Raw genomic sequence first — 13,012 nt, 5'->3', positions numbered from 1 at the left:
ACTGGGACACATAGGAACCGATTGTTTCTTGTGTGTCCCTGTGGTGACAGACATTTTACAAAGCGGTAAAAAGTCTTTCACAGTATATAGTGTGAATTGACCCTTGGCCATAGACTTCAGGCTGTCAGCAGAGGGGCTGGATGGGGTGCCTGTGCCAGAAGCCAAATTGTATTAAGATCACCTGTGTGCATATTACTCCCTGATCAAACAGGTTGAAGCCCTTCCCTCTATCCAGACTATAAATCTCTGATTAGGGCAAAGCCTCAGCATTAGAAGCAACTTACAAAAAAATGTTTTATTCTAGGGTGGGAGTAAGGTTAGCGCTGCTGCTTTGGAGTTGCAGTTTGGCATGGCCCATGTGTGATGCGAAAGGATATTGGGATAGTTCGTCTCATCTCCACTGTGCTCCCAACAAAATGGAGTTGTCGTTTTCTATCTCTGCTAAAGGTGCTGCTTTTGTGCTTGGTAAGTGATTTTAAAAACGGATTTTGCTTTGCAAATTTTTTTTTTAATTTACCAAAACCCAAAAATATGAGGTCAAACCTAAATGCTTTCAACTTGTATGCAATCAGGCAGGCCCTTGCACTAAATAGTTGAAGGTAAATCTAAGGGAAATTTTAATAAAATTGTAAAGCTAGCTTGGTCATTGGTAAAAGGGTTGAAACTGCCAAGCATAGGGGGTGTTTATAACACAAATTTCTGTAGGAGACTTGGTAAGATTTATACAAGCAGCTGTGGGTGGAAAGCCCCGCACACAAATCAATGAGAGGCTTCCAGTGCACACAATTGTTTGCATGTAATCAAATTTGTGTCCAGGGCCAATCATCAGCAGGTAACTGCTTAGGGTTGTCACCTCATCCCTTTAATCCAGGACACATTAATTACACTGGTTCTGTGGCTGATTAAGATGGGAATTAAACTCAGTGCCTTATCTGCATTATATTGGCCTCAAACTGTGTAATTCACATGTGTTGTGGTTTAAAGGGATGAGGAGGCAACCCTATAACTGCTACAGGTTTGAATATATGCAAACAATTGTGTGCACTGACAGCCTCTTGTTTCTTTGCATGGGGCTTTCCACCTATGGCTGCTTGCTTAAATCTTCCTACCTAACCTGCTGAATCTCCTGCAGGAACGCAGTGGCGACCAGTCCATTAGGGGTGTGGAGGCGCTGCCCCCCCCAAATCCATGCATCTGGCCCCCTAATCTGTCTGTCTGCTGCCCTCTGTGCCCCCCCCCCCCCCCCCTACTGATGGAGCACCAGCCACCACTGCAGAAATGTTCAATTTTCTGCTTAATGAAAGTGTGAATGGGTTGTTTATAGCTGGCCATACACCGATCAAAATTTGTCTAGTTTGGCAGGGAGCAGCTGAATTTCAGTGTATGGACAGGCTGGTTGTACAGAAGTCAATCTGCCAATTTTTGTAAAATTTCTGCAGTCACCCCTGTCGGCTATGGCGGAAGTCTCCCTGCCGTACGTACGAATGCAATAGCTCAGTGGGAGTAATTCCCTATTCCACTTTAATGTGTATTGGGCTTTTTAGTTTTGGATAGTGGTAAGGGTTTGGAACCCCTGTTGGGTGGTTTTGCTGTGTCTCCTTATTTGGGAGATCCACCCTCTGTCCTGTTTTATGGTTTATCACTGAAAGTACAAGAATCCCAAACTTTGTATTGTCTGACAAAAAGTAATGGGGGGGTCTAGTTCTGGGATTTCCTCTCCTTTCCGGTTTCGGCTATGGGACACACAAGTGGCAAGGATAAACCTTGCAGGGGTTATAAACCTCTTAATTTATCCTACTTTAATGTATGATCTGACTGTGTAGGTACTATAAAGAAAATTATATATTTTGCAAAATTGGCCTTTTGCTCCCTGAATTTCAGAATTAGGTTGCAAATGTACAAACTGTCATTTAGAATGTTTAATGGAAGGCAGCATGATTTTTGGCATACATTCTTATATGCTTGTGTAGCACCCTCCTAGGTAGGCACTAGGAAAAAACATATATGTGGCCCTGTCTGCTTATCAGGGGGGCCTGATCATTTTAGGTAGGCTGTCGCATGTTTCCAGGTGTGATCTGTTGGGTCTGGGGAGTCTCTCCACTGTTTCCAATGAGGGCTCTTATTGGACCGTGGAGGAAACCTAGCCAATGGCACACCAGGGCTTATAGCTGTCTCAGTGGGTGGAGTTTGCTGCAATGCACCCTGGGATGAGTTATAAGTCTGAGGGGATAATGTGACAGGGCGTCTTTTGCGGGAAACAGTCCCAAGAGGTGGACGGCTGTCTCTCCTCCTGTCAGTGCTAGAGAAGGTGTCCTGGGCAGTCAGCCTAGAGGACGAAGGTTGAGCTAGGCTGCAGAGAGGGACCAAGTGGAGATACTGGGCAGAAGTTTTGGGGAAAAAGTGTTGAGTACTTGAAGCCGCCCAGGGGACCACTCCAGAAGGTCAAAAGAATTTGGGAGCCAGCTAACCAGTAGAGAAGGCTTAGAAAAGGAGGTGCCAGTGAAGATAAGAGTGAAAGGGAGTGTCGGTGTGGGCCCTGAAGTGTGCAGCAGAGTATACATGTAGCTACCTCAACAAGGAGTGCTTAAGGGAGCCTAAAGAGGACTTCATCATTCAGGAAAGCAGTCAGAAGTCAGATTAGCGTTAACAGGCAGCAGGCCAGCGTTAATTGGCATTAACCGGCATCCAGCGTCAAGTCAGTGCAAATCGGCATTTTTCTATTGTCCCTAGCAATTTGTGCATAGTTGAGCCAAAGGAGTATCCCACTCATCCTTCTCCTATCCAAGTTACCAAATGCAAAAACCCAGATACTGGACTGGTCATTGTCTCAGTGCTCACACTTGGAGAAACATGCTTAAATGTGCTGTTGCTAGCGGTAACCCAGGGGGACCCATAGTCCCCCATATCCAGCAAAACGGCTGGGAGTTGTGCTATGCTTGATTGATGTCTCCTGCCTTTCAAAGGCCTCAAATTTGTAGCTTTGCAAACCCACCCTATGGAGGTAAGGGTCTTTCCATCACCAAGGTCAGTTAGGCCCATTCAGATGGGTGCTTGAAATCTGTAGCCCATGAATGAGCAACTTGTTTGTTTGGCTTCAGTTGCTGTGTGCAGGCAACTCCTTCATGCCTGTTGCGATGCTGCATGGACACAACTGTTGGTGAGCAGCCCCAAACAAGCGGTCATCCTGGGATAAGAAGTTATTGTGCAGCCATTGCATTCTAATAGACATGACTAGGCTGCCTGCATACAGCGACTGAAACCATAAAAAACAAGATGCTCTTTTTCATGTGCTACAGGTGTTATTTGTCTGAGGACCTAAAATGAGCGGATGATAAATTATCGGCAGACTTTCACACTAGCCTAGTGGGCCATACACACTATAAGATTTTCTGAAGACTTTTTCCTTTAGACTTGCCAAAACCATATAATATGAGGTCAAACCTAAACGCTTTCAATTTGTATGCAATCTGGCAGGCCCTTGCACTACATAGAAAAGGTAAATCTGAAGGAAATCTAACCACAAAAGTTGGGAGTGTATCCAGCTTCATTCACACATGCCTACATCCGTGCAAATGGCTATGTATGCCTGTTTGAGATACACAACTGCTCAATGTCTTTGTTGCACGCAGTCCTATTTTTATCTATTTGGATGCTACAGTCACAGCCATTTGTTCCAATTTGACAGCCATGCAGGCACAACTTGAACGCACATGGTCTGCGATTAAGGGGGGGGGGGGGTGTTCACACCCACATCTGTATGACTGTCAAATTGAAATCAGTGGCTAGGTCTAAACAGCTGCTGCTTCCAAACAGACATGATGTGGACTGTCTGCATGCAAACATTGCCCTTTGCACAGATGTAGGCCTATATAAATTGAGGCCTAAAGATGTGGATGGGGGGGAGCTACAGGCTTGGGTTTGAGGACTGAAATACTGTGGAGGGCTTCTGACGTCCAGTCTTGGACTTATCATGTGTGGTATGTGAAAAGACACTGATGCTAGTCGGGCCTTTATGTCAAACCCTAATTGAAATGAATCTTGTTAGCTGACATGTCATGTTCTGTTCAGATTCCCAGGATGAATTTCAGCGTCAAGAAAATGATTCTGCTTGCGGGCTCTGGGTAGGACAGAGACCTAATAACACAATGGTTGTTAGTGCTGCCTATGATGGATGCTACATAAGAGAAGTGGTAAGCATAACATAATAGACTTCAGGTTTTTTTATCCTGTCATGGGCCATCTCAAACCTCAAATAAAATTGGCCAGCTGTCCTAATTGGAATTCTGAAAAGTTCTGAGCTGTGCTTGCTAGTAACCTTTAGTTTTAAGTAGGCAGTAATGAACTTGCGTCATGTTTGTTGCAGTTTCCTGGTGAAGACCATTTCCATAAGTGCAGTGATGGACCATTTAGTCGCTGTTCATCAGTTTTTCCTCCTAGTTTGGTGACCATGTCATAAGGGATCATAAGTATACATTTCCTCACTCCTGTTGTGTCTCCAGGATGTAAATGAAAGGAATATCCCATTCATAATGAACTTTTGACTCTTCCCTACTTAAGCTAAAATGTTGGCTCTACACGCATAATGCTGGAATGGACCTGTATGATGAGGGAAGGGGAGGAGTTTTAGGTTTTTATGTGTTTGTATTGGGCAAGGGGGAAAAAATTTAATTCATGAGTCCTTGGTGAATAAAGAAGTATTAAAGTATAGGTCAACAGGTTTTGAGAGAACAGGCTGAGACTCCAGGGATGAGTGAATTTAGTTGGTCAATTGTATAATGCATACTATTAACAAAATTGTTCCTTTTTGATAGGATGAAGAGTATATGATGGTCCTGCTTCTAGAAGAAATTGTTAATGATACAGTTGAGCAACACAAGATGGAGAAAAAGTGCCCCATACAGAGTGGTAACATAAGTCATGTAGTCTTTTTAATTGGGAATCCTAATGTCCTTTTCCCCTGAAATGAGCAGTCTATGGCTCTTTTCCTACTTTGGGTGGTCACTGGGACAGTGAGGGGAAATCAAGAACAACCTAGTAGTTTAGATTCTTCCCTTAACTTGAAACACAAGCGTTCTTGGGAGTTAACTATCAAGGGGTGAGTGCAGCACTAAATAGTAGTTTATAAATGTGAATAAAAACAAATGTTCAAATCCACAAATCATAATATCCAATGGAATAAGAGCAAAGTACTCCACAGGTGTCTTGAGAGTAGAACGATTCACACAAGAAGCCCAGAAAAGGGTGATGGGAGCTTGCTCAGCCTGTGCGTAATGACACACCAATCCTCCACTACATGCATACGGAGCCAAGCCTTAAAACGAATCCCAATGGAGAAATTCCCTAAGGTTACAAGGTCATCCTTATTCTCACTGTGGGTGCACTAGATGAAAAATGCTCACCACATGGAGCCAGGGATATTTTGTAGTGTAGTATATTCCAAATGGTCATAAAACATGTACATGTATATTAAAAACAATGAAGCAAAAACTTGCATCAAATAGTCTGCTGTTCCACAGCAGGCATACAGCAGATGGGATGCAGGCGTGTAGGCTATGTCCTGGAGTTATAAATGCATGTAAGTAGACGTACTGGTCATTGTAAGCTTTTCTTTCTTGTTTAGAAGCTATGGATGCCCCAAGCCCTGACGTCTGCTCTGCCATCAGACAAGTGGACAAACTGGCCTGTGCTGAAACCCCTGTAACCAGAGACATCTGTGAGGCGATGGGATGCTGCTATTCCCCAAATGATGCTACAATGCCCTGTTTCTTTGGCAACAAATGTAAGTGGGGGGGGGGGGGTGAGTAAGCTGACTCTGGCCAGCTTGTATGGAAACTAGACTTGGAAGTCCCCTCTAGAGCAGGCTTGGTTGACCAAATATTGGTTCTTTCATGCTATCTAGTCTTTCAAATGTTTTCCTTGGTTATCGTGCCCTGTTGGTGGGAACTAAGCCATTCTTGGAGACCTTTCCAGACTCGGTATAAGACTTTCCTTTGCACTGTTCTAGATTGTATCATTTTGTTTTACCACAATCTGAGGTGGATTCATCCATTCAAAATGGACTAGTATACAAAATATTCAGACTTATTATCTATATATTGACAAACCTTGTTTTCCTACAGTGACTACGCAGTGCTCTCTTGATAATCGCATGGTGATTGCAGTGTCCAAATATCTGACCACGCCATCTCTGCTTCTGAACTCTGTCAATGTGATTGGTTTGGACCAGTCCTCCTGTTCCCAGCTTTCAGTGGTTACAACTGACTCCTTTGCTGTGTTTAGATTCCCGTTATCCTGTGCTACTGCATATCAGGTGGGTATTACACTATATTTGGGTCAGTTGGAGTTTTGGGGTTGAAAAGCCGTGACACGGGTAACTAACATGACTAATGCCTCGTACACACTCAACGATTATTGGCCGACCAATCCGACTTTTGTCCAGAGTAGGGTTTTGTTGGTTGGAATGTGCCTAGACTGCACACGAATTTTGGCCAACAAAAATCTACTTCTGAAGTGATGTCGTGTGCTGGTTTACTTTCTTTTTTTTTTTTTTTTTTTTTTTTTTTTTCTTTTTTTTCTTCTCTGAGCATGCCCAGTCTTGCTCATCAGATTTTTGTCTGCCGAAGTCTGTACTGACTGATGGAAAATCGGCCGTTGTGTTGACGGCCAACAAATTTTATCGCCTGCACAACAGATATTTTTCGGCCGAAAAGTCGGAGTCGGTTGTCGGAAGCATCATACTAACAAGCTGAAAAACGGCCGATCGTACGTTGGCAGAAAATTCCCGGCCAATCTATGCGTGTGTACGAGGCATTACTTTTAGTCAGTCATGGTACTAGCAAGATTTACCTCTTGCACATACACATCAATTCAGTATTTGAAACAAGGGACAGACTGGAGGGCCACTGATGCTTGTTGCGAGTTTCAGCCAAATATATTAAACTCTGCAATTCTAATTAGGGACTTCACTCGTGCTGTGATGTCACTTAGTGAAGCTGAATATGGGTTGCTTCACTACCCAAAATGGTAAAGATAAATGACCACTTCATCTTAAACTTGGACTGGTGATGTGTCATGAGATGGCTTCTATAGGACATTCTCCTTGCATTTCAAACTTTCACATTTGTATTGTACTGCATCAATCAAACCTACCCTATGGTCAACTAGAACATGCATTAAACATTAATGCATACATAAATCTTTGCAAATTTCTTTATCACCTGCAAAGACTTAAAAAAAAAAAAAAAAAAAAATGCTAGATTGTGCTTGCTTTAAAAAGGTCCCTTCCTGCTTGTTATGGCATTTCCTCTTAACTTCATACCAGGTGCCTGGTAGTCCAATGACCTATGAGACCACTATTGAAGCTGTAAGAGGAATACAGACATGGCAGGGATCTTCTATCACTAGGGACAGTACAATGAGGTAAGAGGAGTAAACCTGTTAAAAGCATAGTAAAGAGATGGTATCTAATACTGTTACTCTACTGTTTATCTAGGGTGACTGTGCGCTGCAGCTACATTCAGACAGGTACTGTACCGCTGGCTGTGACGGTGAACACCTTGCCACCACCTCTTCCTGTTAGTACATCTGGACCTCTTGAGCTGGAAATGAGGATTGCACAAGGTGAGATTGACTACTTGTTGAACAGAATGCCAGGAGCAAGCCAACATTCTTCTTCTAGACTATGTTGGTCTAATGTTACATTAACAGAGTTCAGTACTTAGCATTGCAGTGGATCTTTCCGTAACTTGTATCTCTAAAAATTTGTAGTGGAAAGGTGCCACATCCAAATGTCAACTTTGTACATAAAGAGAAATTTAGCGAGCGTAGTGGTAAAAATTTGCAGTGCAACTTCTCCATTATGCCTCCCTCAATAGATACTGTCTGCATACAGTTGACACACCGCTTCAGCCTGGTGCCTTTTTCCACAATGGGAATGGACTAGTCTTGACTTGATACCTGGCTTTCAGAAGGGCTGGCATATACAGATTTTGAAGGGTCTTGAAGTCTAAAGTGGTACAGCATGTACTAAATCCATGTACCTGTCTAGAACTTGTACTTGAATTTGTCTTGCACACTTTAAAAGCAGAGAACCCTTTTGTACAGAGAACTGGGGCAGACAGATTTTGTGAGGTTGGTCTTGGCTCCACTTTCAAAAGATATGAACTGTTTGGCACATTCAATGCACTACAATAAAAAAAGGCATATTGTAGAACTTAATTTGGTGCAAAAGTCACTTTCAGAATGAATTGTGTTGCAAATGCTTCATGTCCTACGCCAAATGCAAATGCTTTGGCGTAGGACTAATGCAAGAAAAGTGGCATAGCAGCTTTATTGAATTTAATCAGCCTAGCGGAGGTGAAAGTCGCATCATTTGAGTATGCATTGGAGCTGGCTGTTGCCTACACCTCCCACAGGCATCCTGACTAGTCCTCCAGCATAATCGCAGCATCCCAGGTGGACCAAGTCTGCCCTTGGGATGGACAGTAGATGGTATTGGCCAACTTAAAATGCATCCTGTGTACAACCAAGGAGTTCCAAAGCAGCTCTCCCAATGGGAGCACTTTTGGGTTGGTCTAACGGCAAAATGAGTGCCTAATAGGCTGCATATAATTCAAACTCAGCATTCAGCAACATCCAGTTGCAGCCTATTTTAACTTGGGACAGGCTGGACTTTGCCTCTGTGTCTCCTAGGTGCAGTAAAACATGCAAAGATTGAATGTACAGGGGCTAGACACTCTGGTGTGCAAGGAGCCTAAAGGAACCTGTTTTGCCACTTCAAGCAGCTCATGCTCTCCTTGTCTTGGCTCTGATCACCAGAAGCAGGTGAAGCTACAATATGTAATCTATGGGTAAGTTGGCTAGCTAAACAGTGTGACATGGCTGGAAAAGTGTGTACTACTGGGGCTCCCAAAAAGTGTGAAGATGCCTTTTTAAGGTTCTCCTAAATGTTGGCACCAATTTCCAGTTGGTCTCTGCTTGGTTTGTAATGTATGTTGGAGCACACCTCTTTGCAATATCTGGACTTGTCACATGAAGTAAAACAATCCATACACACTTGCAATATTTCAAACTAGAAGGAAAGTGTGATCACTGAGCCTGTACACATTGTATGGGGGGGGGGGGTCTTTTATGCATTCATACTTGCCTGTTACCAGGCTCTCATTTCTGGTGACTGGGGGTCTGTTTACCAGCCTCACTATGGAGCACGCCTAGCTTCAGTCCTCTACTGCATTAACCAGTGATTGCTCTCCAGGAGCTAGCAGGGCAGTGCACCCCTACCAAACTGCAGCATTCATCTGCTCAGAAGCTAACTGTTGAGCAGACAGGAGGGAGGAAGGCGGTGGCCCAGTGGCTGAGCATAACTGCTGTAAAGTCACTCAAATCGATATCCTGGGGTCTCTAAACCCTTCAGGACCTCTCCCTTAAAACAAATGCTGAGGTGTCTTTTGTGCTAAGGCTGTTTGGGTTTTTTTTGTTTATTAGCCTGCTTTGAAAATGCTTCAATCTTCATGCCAGAAATTTGGAGCTTGGGGTCCATTGTCTACTATGTCTCCTCCTGATCACATGTTAACATTGAAATATGCCTGTAGCACCCTCCTAGGTAGGTGCTAGCGAGTATAGTTTTTGGCTCTGTCTGCTTATCAAAGTAGCATCAGGGAAATAGATCTTGCTTTCTGCCTACTGGAGAGCAGGATCTGTGAGTTGGGTCTGATCAGTGTGTTTCATTGGGTCTAGATGGGGTTTTCAGTGATCCAATAGGGAGGCATGTTGGACAGTGGGAGGAACCTGCCCAATGGGTACACAGGCTTTGATAACGGTCCCTGTGATTGGTATAGACTGGCTGTCTCAATGCCTTTTGGGATACTGTGTAAAAGCCAGGAGCACATGTTCTGCGGGGTCTTTCACTGGTGAGCAGAGTCCCGGAGGGAGGATGGCAGCTGCTTCTGTAGCAGTGGCACGTGGGCACAGGCAGTTGGCCTGGGGAACAATGGAAAGGCACTGAACCCAGAGGTCCAGGAGAACTGACTGGAGGGGTCGAGACACTGGAGACTCTCAAACAGTATCGTGAGTACAGGGAATTGTGTCTAGACCTAAGGGGGGCCACCCCAGTGTAGTATAGTGAGAGGACTGGTGTCAGTCTGTGGAGTGAAGGGATACTAGGCAGGTATCCTAAAGATAATCTACCCAACGAAGTCGTCTGTAAAGAGACTTGACCAAATTCATCTAGTGGCAAGGTGAATCTGCAGCCTGGCTGCATCGTCAGACGGGAGTCCCCATCCATTGTGAATAGTTTAATTTGGAGTATCCCACTCTTCCCTTCTCCCATCCCTAATAAAACTACCTACCCCTGGAATGATCATTGACTAGGCCAAGAAGTAAAGTGTTAATCTGTGAATGCTAGTGTTGCTAACAGTAACCCAGGGGGACCCGAGAGTATTATCCAGCAGTGCTAAACCTGGTTTTTGTTTCTCTTCACTCCTGCACATGGCATGCTAATGCATTTAACCAGCCCAACCCATAACTGGCTCTTACAGTAAGGTGCACATCGCAAAACATCAGCTAGCCTGCAAAACCACCAAACTGACCTTGCCTATCAAAGGCACTGCAGTGCACATGTAAAAACCCTGTTATTTGTGGTGTTGTGAACTGTTAAATGGGGGTCAATTTTTTTTTTTTTTTGGGGTGGGGGAGTCTAGCTGGTATGTAGAATGCCCATTATACAGCTTGTATGCTATGAGGCTTTTAGTTAAGGTAGAGGGGGGGGGGGGGGGGGGAGGAAACTCTTGTGGGTTTGTATGTGTAACTAACTATTCTTCATGTAATGCAGATCTTGCCTATGCATCATACTACAGTGAGGGGGACTATCCTGTGGTCAAAGTGCTCAGAGACCCAGTCTACCTGGAGGTCCGCATCATACGTAGAACAGACCCAAACCTGGTCCTTGTGTTAAATGACTGCTGGGCCACCAACTCTGCAGATCCTACACTCCTTCCTCAATGGCCCATATTATTTGACAGGTGGGAAATCTGTAGTAGATTACCTAGAATACCTTTTTGTGCACAACTCTATTAATGTTTTTTTATTTTTCAGTTGCCCTTTTGATGGAGACAACTACATTAGCAGGCTGATTTCTGTTGGAACTGCTTCACAGGCTGTACCTCTACCAAACTACTACAAGCGTTTTGTTGTGAACACCTTCACATTCACTGACTCCAGTACCCAGCTTGCCCTTGAAGGCCTGGTAAGCAAATATAATTTTACCCCCCCCCCCCAATCTCTTCCCTTAGTTTAACTATGTGTAAACCTGTCTGCAGGTATACTTTCACTGCAGTGCTTCGGTTTGTGTGCCTTCTACCATGGACAACTGTGTGGCTTCTTGTGGGCAAAGGAGAAGTGAGTATTTTTATACAGAGCCCAGGGTTTTTCACCCCTCAAACAAGAGACCCTTGTCGGCTTGATCTAGGAAAGATCTAATTTGTATTTTTAATCCTAAAATGCTGTTTCAGGGAGGATGGCTATGGTTGAACACCAGGATCTGATGTCTCTGAAGAACACAGTGACTTCTCAAGGACCCGTTGCATTTGTTTCTGAGCATGATAAAGAAATGCTAAAACTTGAAGGTAATCTTAGGTGGTGGTGGGGGGGTTCCTTCCATATTTGGGATGTACACTTTAACTGTTTTTTTTTTTTTTTTTTTTTTTTTCCCCGCAGGTACTAATCCCTCACAGTACTCCACATTGGACCTGGTTAGAGCACTAGTAACTGCTGGGGTAGTTGGGTCTGTGGCTGTAGCTGTTCTAGGCTTTTGGATACGTAGCAGGAGCCAAGCATGCAATTTTAAAACCACAAATGCCTAAATAAAAAAACTTTCTTATCTGGCTTGGTCTGTCCTTCCTACCATGGTTTTAGAAAGGCCTACGAAATGTCAACTTTTTTGTGTCATGAAGAAACTAGCAGTTCGCCCTTTCAGTTTCTAGGTTTCAGCCCAAAACCCATTTTAACCTACAAATCTTGGTGTATATTAAAACACTTTCTGCACTGTGGCTGAAACACCACCATTTTGCAAATCATTATAGCAGCTGTGTACTAATAACCCCACTCAGTTCCAATTTGTGCGTGACATACTGCCTCTAAGTGCCGGTTCAATCTAGTGCGATCCAATTCTGTGCTAACTTTCAGATTGCACTGCGATATGCCATCTGGGGGGTGTCGTTAAAACTTTTAATTGACCCAGCGTATCGCGTATCGCATATGGCATGGTTAACTGCCAGGGGTGTTGATGCGATGCGGGAACACGCTGTATATTCGCAGCGTTCCCGCATCGCACAAATGTGAACCGGCGCTTAGTCTCCCACAAATACAGCACCCAAATGCAACAATGTTGCAAAATTTAAGTGCTACAAAATGGTGTGAATGGGACTTTTGGTTTTAAATTTTTGCAGTGAAACACTATTTTTGTAGCTTGTTGTCTTTTGCTAGGTTTGAGAGCTTTATTTAGGGGGAGATTTATAGTTCTCACTTGTCATATCAGAATTTAATTTGGAAAATGGGCATGCGCTAAATAAGCGTTGAGCACGCGAAAACACCACTGAAAGCTGAAGTTAAAATTGGATTGGCTACTATCAGCTGCACCAGCAATCTCCAGTTTTAATAAATCAATCCCACTGTCAAATATTATGTGTAAAATAACAAGTAGATGTCTGCAGTGCATGAACACTTCTCAACCTTACAGAAATCTACTTGCTGATACCAGCAGAAATGCACTTGGCTTTTTTTTTTAACAGATGGTTTAATTACCTGCTCTGTGCAATGGTATTGCCCCAAACCTCTTCTGGAGTCTCAAATGGTGCTCTATGCTCCTAGTTCCGGTCTATGGGGGGTGTGTTGCTGATCTTTGCATCCATTTGAAGAAATTCTGAATTTGGTGGCTTGATTTGGGGCATGTGCGTTCTGTTTAGGTAAGGACTTGCACAGTGTACATGTCCCTTCTGGCTAGAGAGTTGACCAGTAC

General features: G+C 43.8%; 1 protein-coding gene across 1 annotated transcript; it reads left to right on the top strand.

The window, feature by feature from the left end:
- Positions 1-290: 290 nt before the first annotated feature.
- On the top strand, positions 291-11,858 carry LOC309552700 (zona pellucida sperm-binding protein 4-like; the record flags this gene model as incomplete). The annotated part of the gene is made up of 12 exons (XM_082253626.1): positions 291-465; positions 4,069-4,190; positions 4,812-4,905; positions 5,621-5,779; positions 6,120-6,310; positions 7,322-7,419; positions 7,493-7,620; positions 10,829-11,018; positions 11,092-11,242; positions 11,316-11,394; positions 11,508-11,621; positions 11,713-11,858. 12 exons carry the CDS (start codon positions 291-293, stop codon positions 11,856-11,858), a joined length of 1,647 nt encoding a protein of 548 aa, XP_082109752.1.
- Between the last annotated feature and the right edge of the window lie 1,154 nt (positions 11,859-13,012).

The sequence above is a fragment of the Pelophylax lessonae genome (assembly GCF_965119305.1).
Source record: "Pelophylax lessonae genome assembly, chromosome: 4".
NCBI classification, from domain to species: domain Eukaryota; kingdom Metazoa; phylum Chordata; class Amphibia; order Anura; family Ranidae; genus Pelophylax; species Pelophylax lessonae.
The sequence above is the reverse complement of the archived record's forward strand: the minus strand, read 5'-3'. Positions and strand labels throughout refer to the sequence as shown.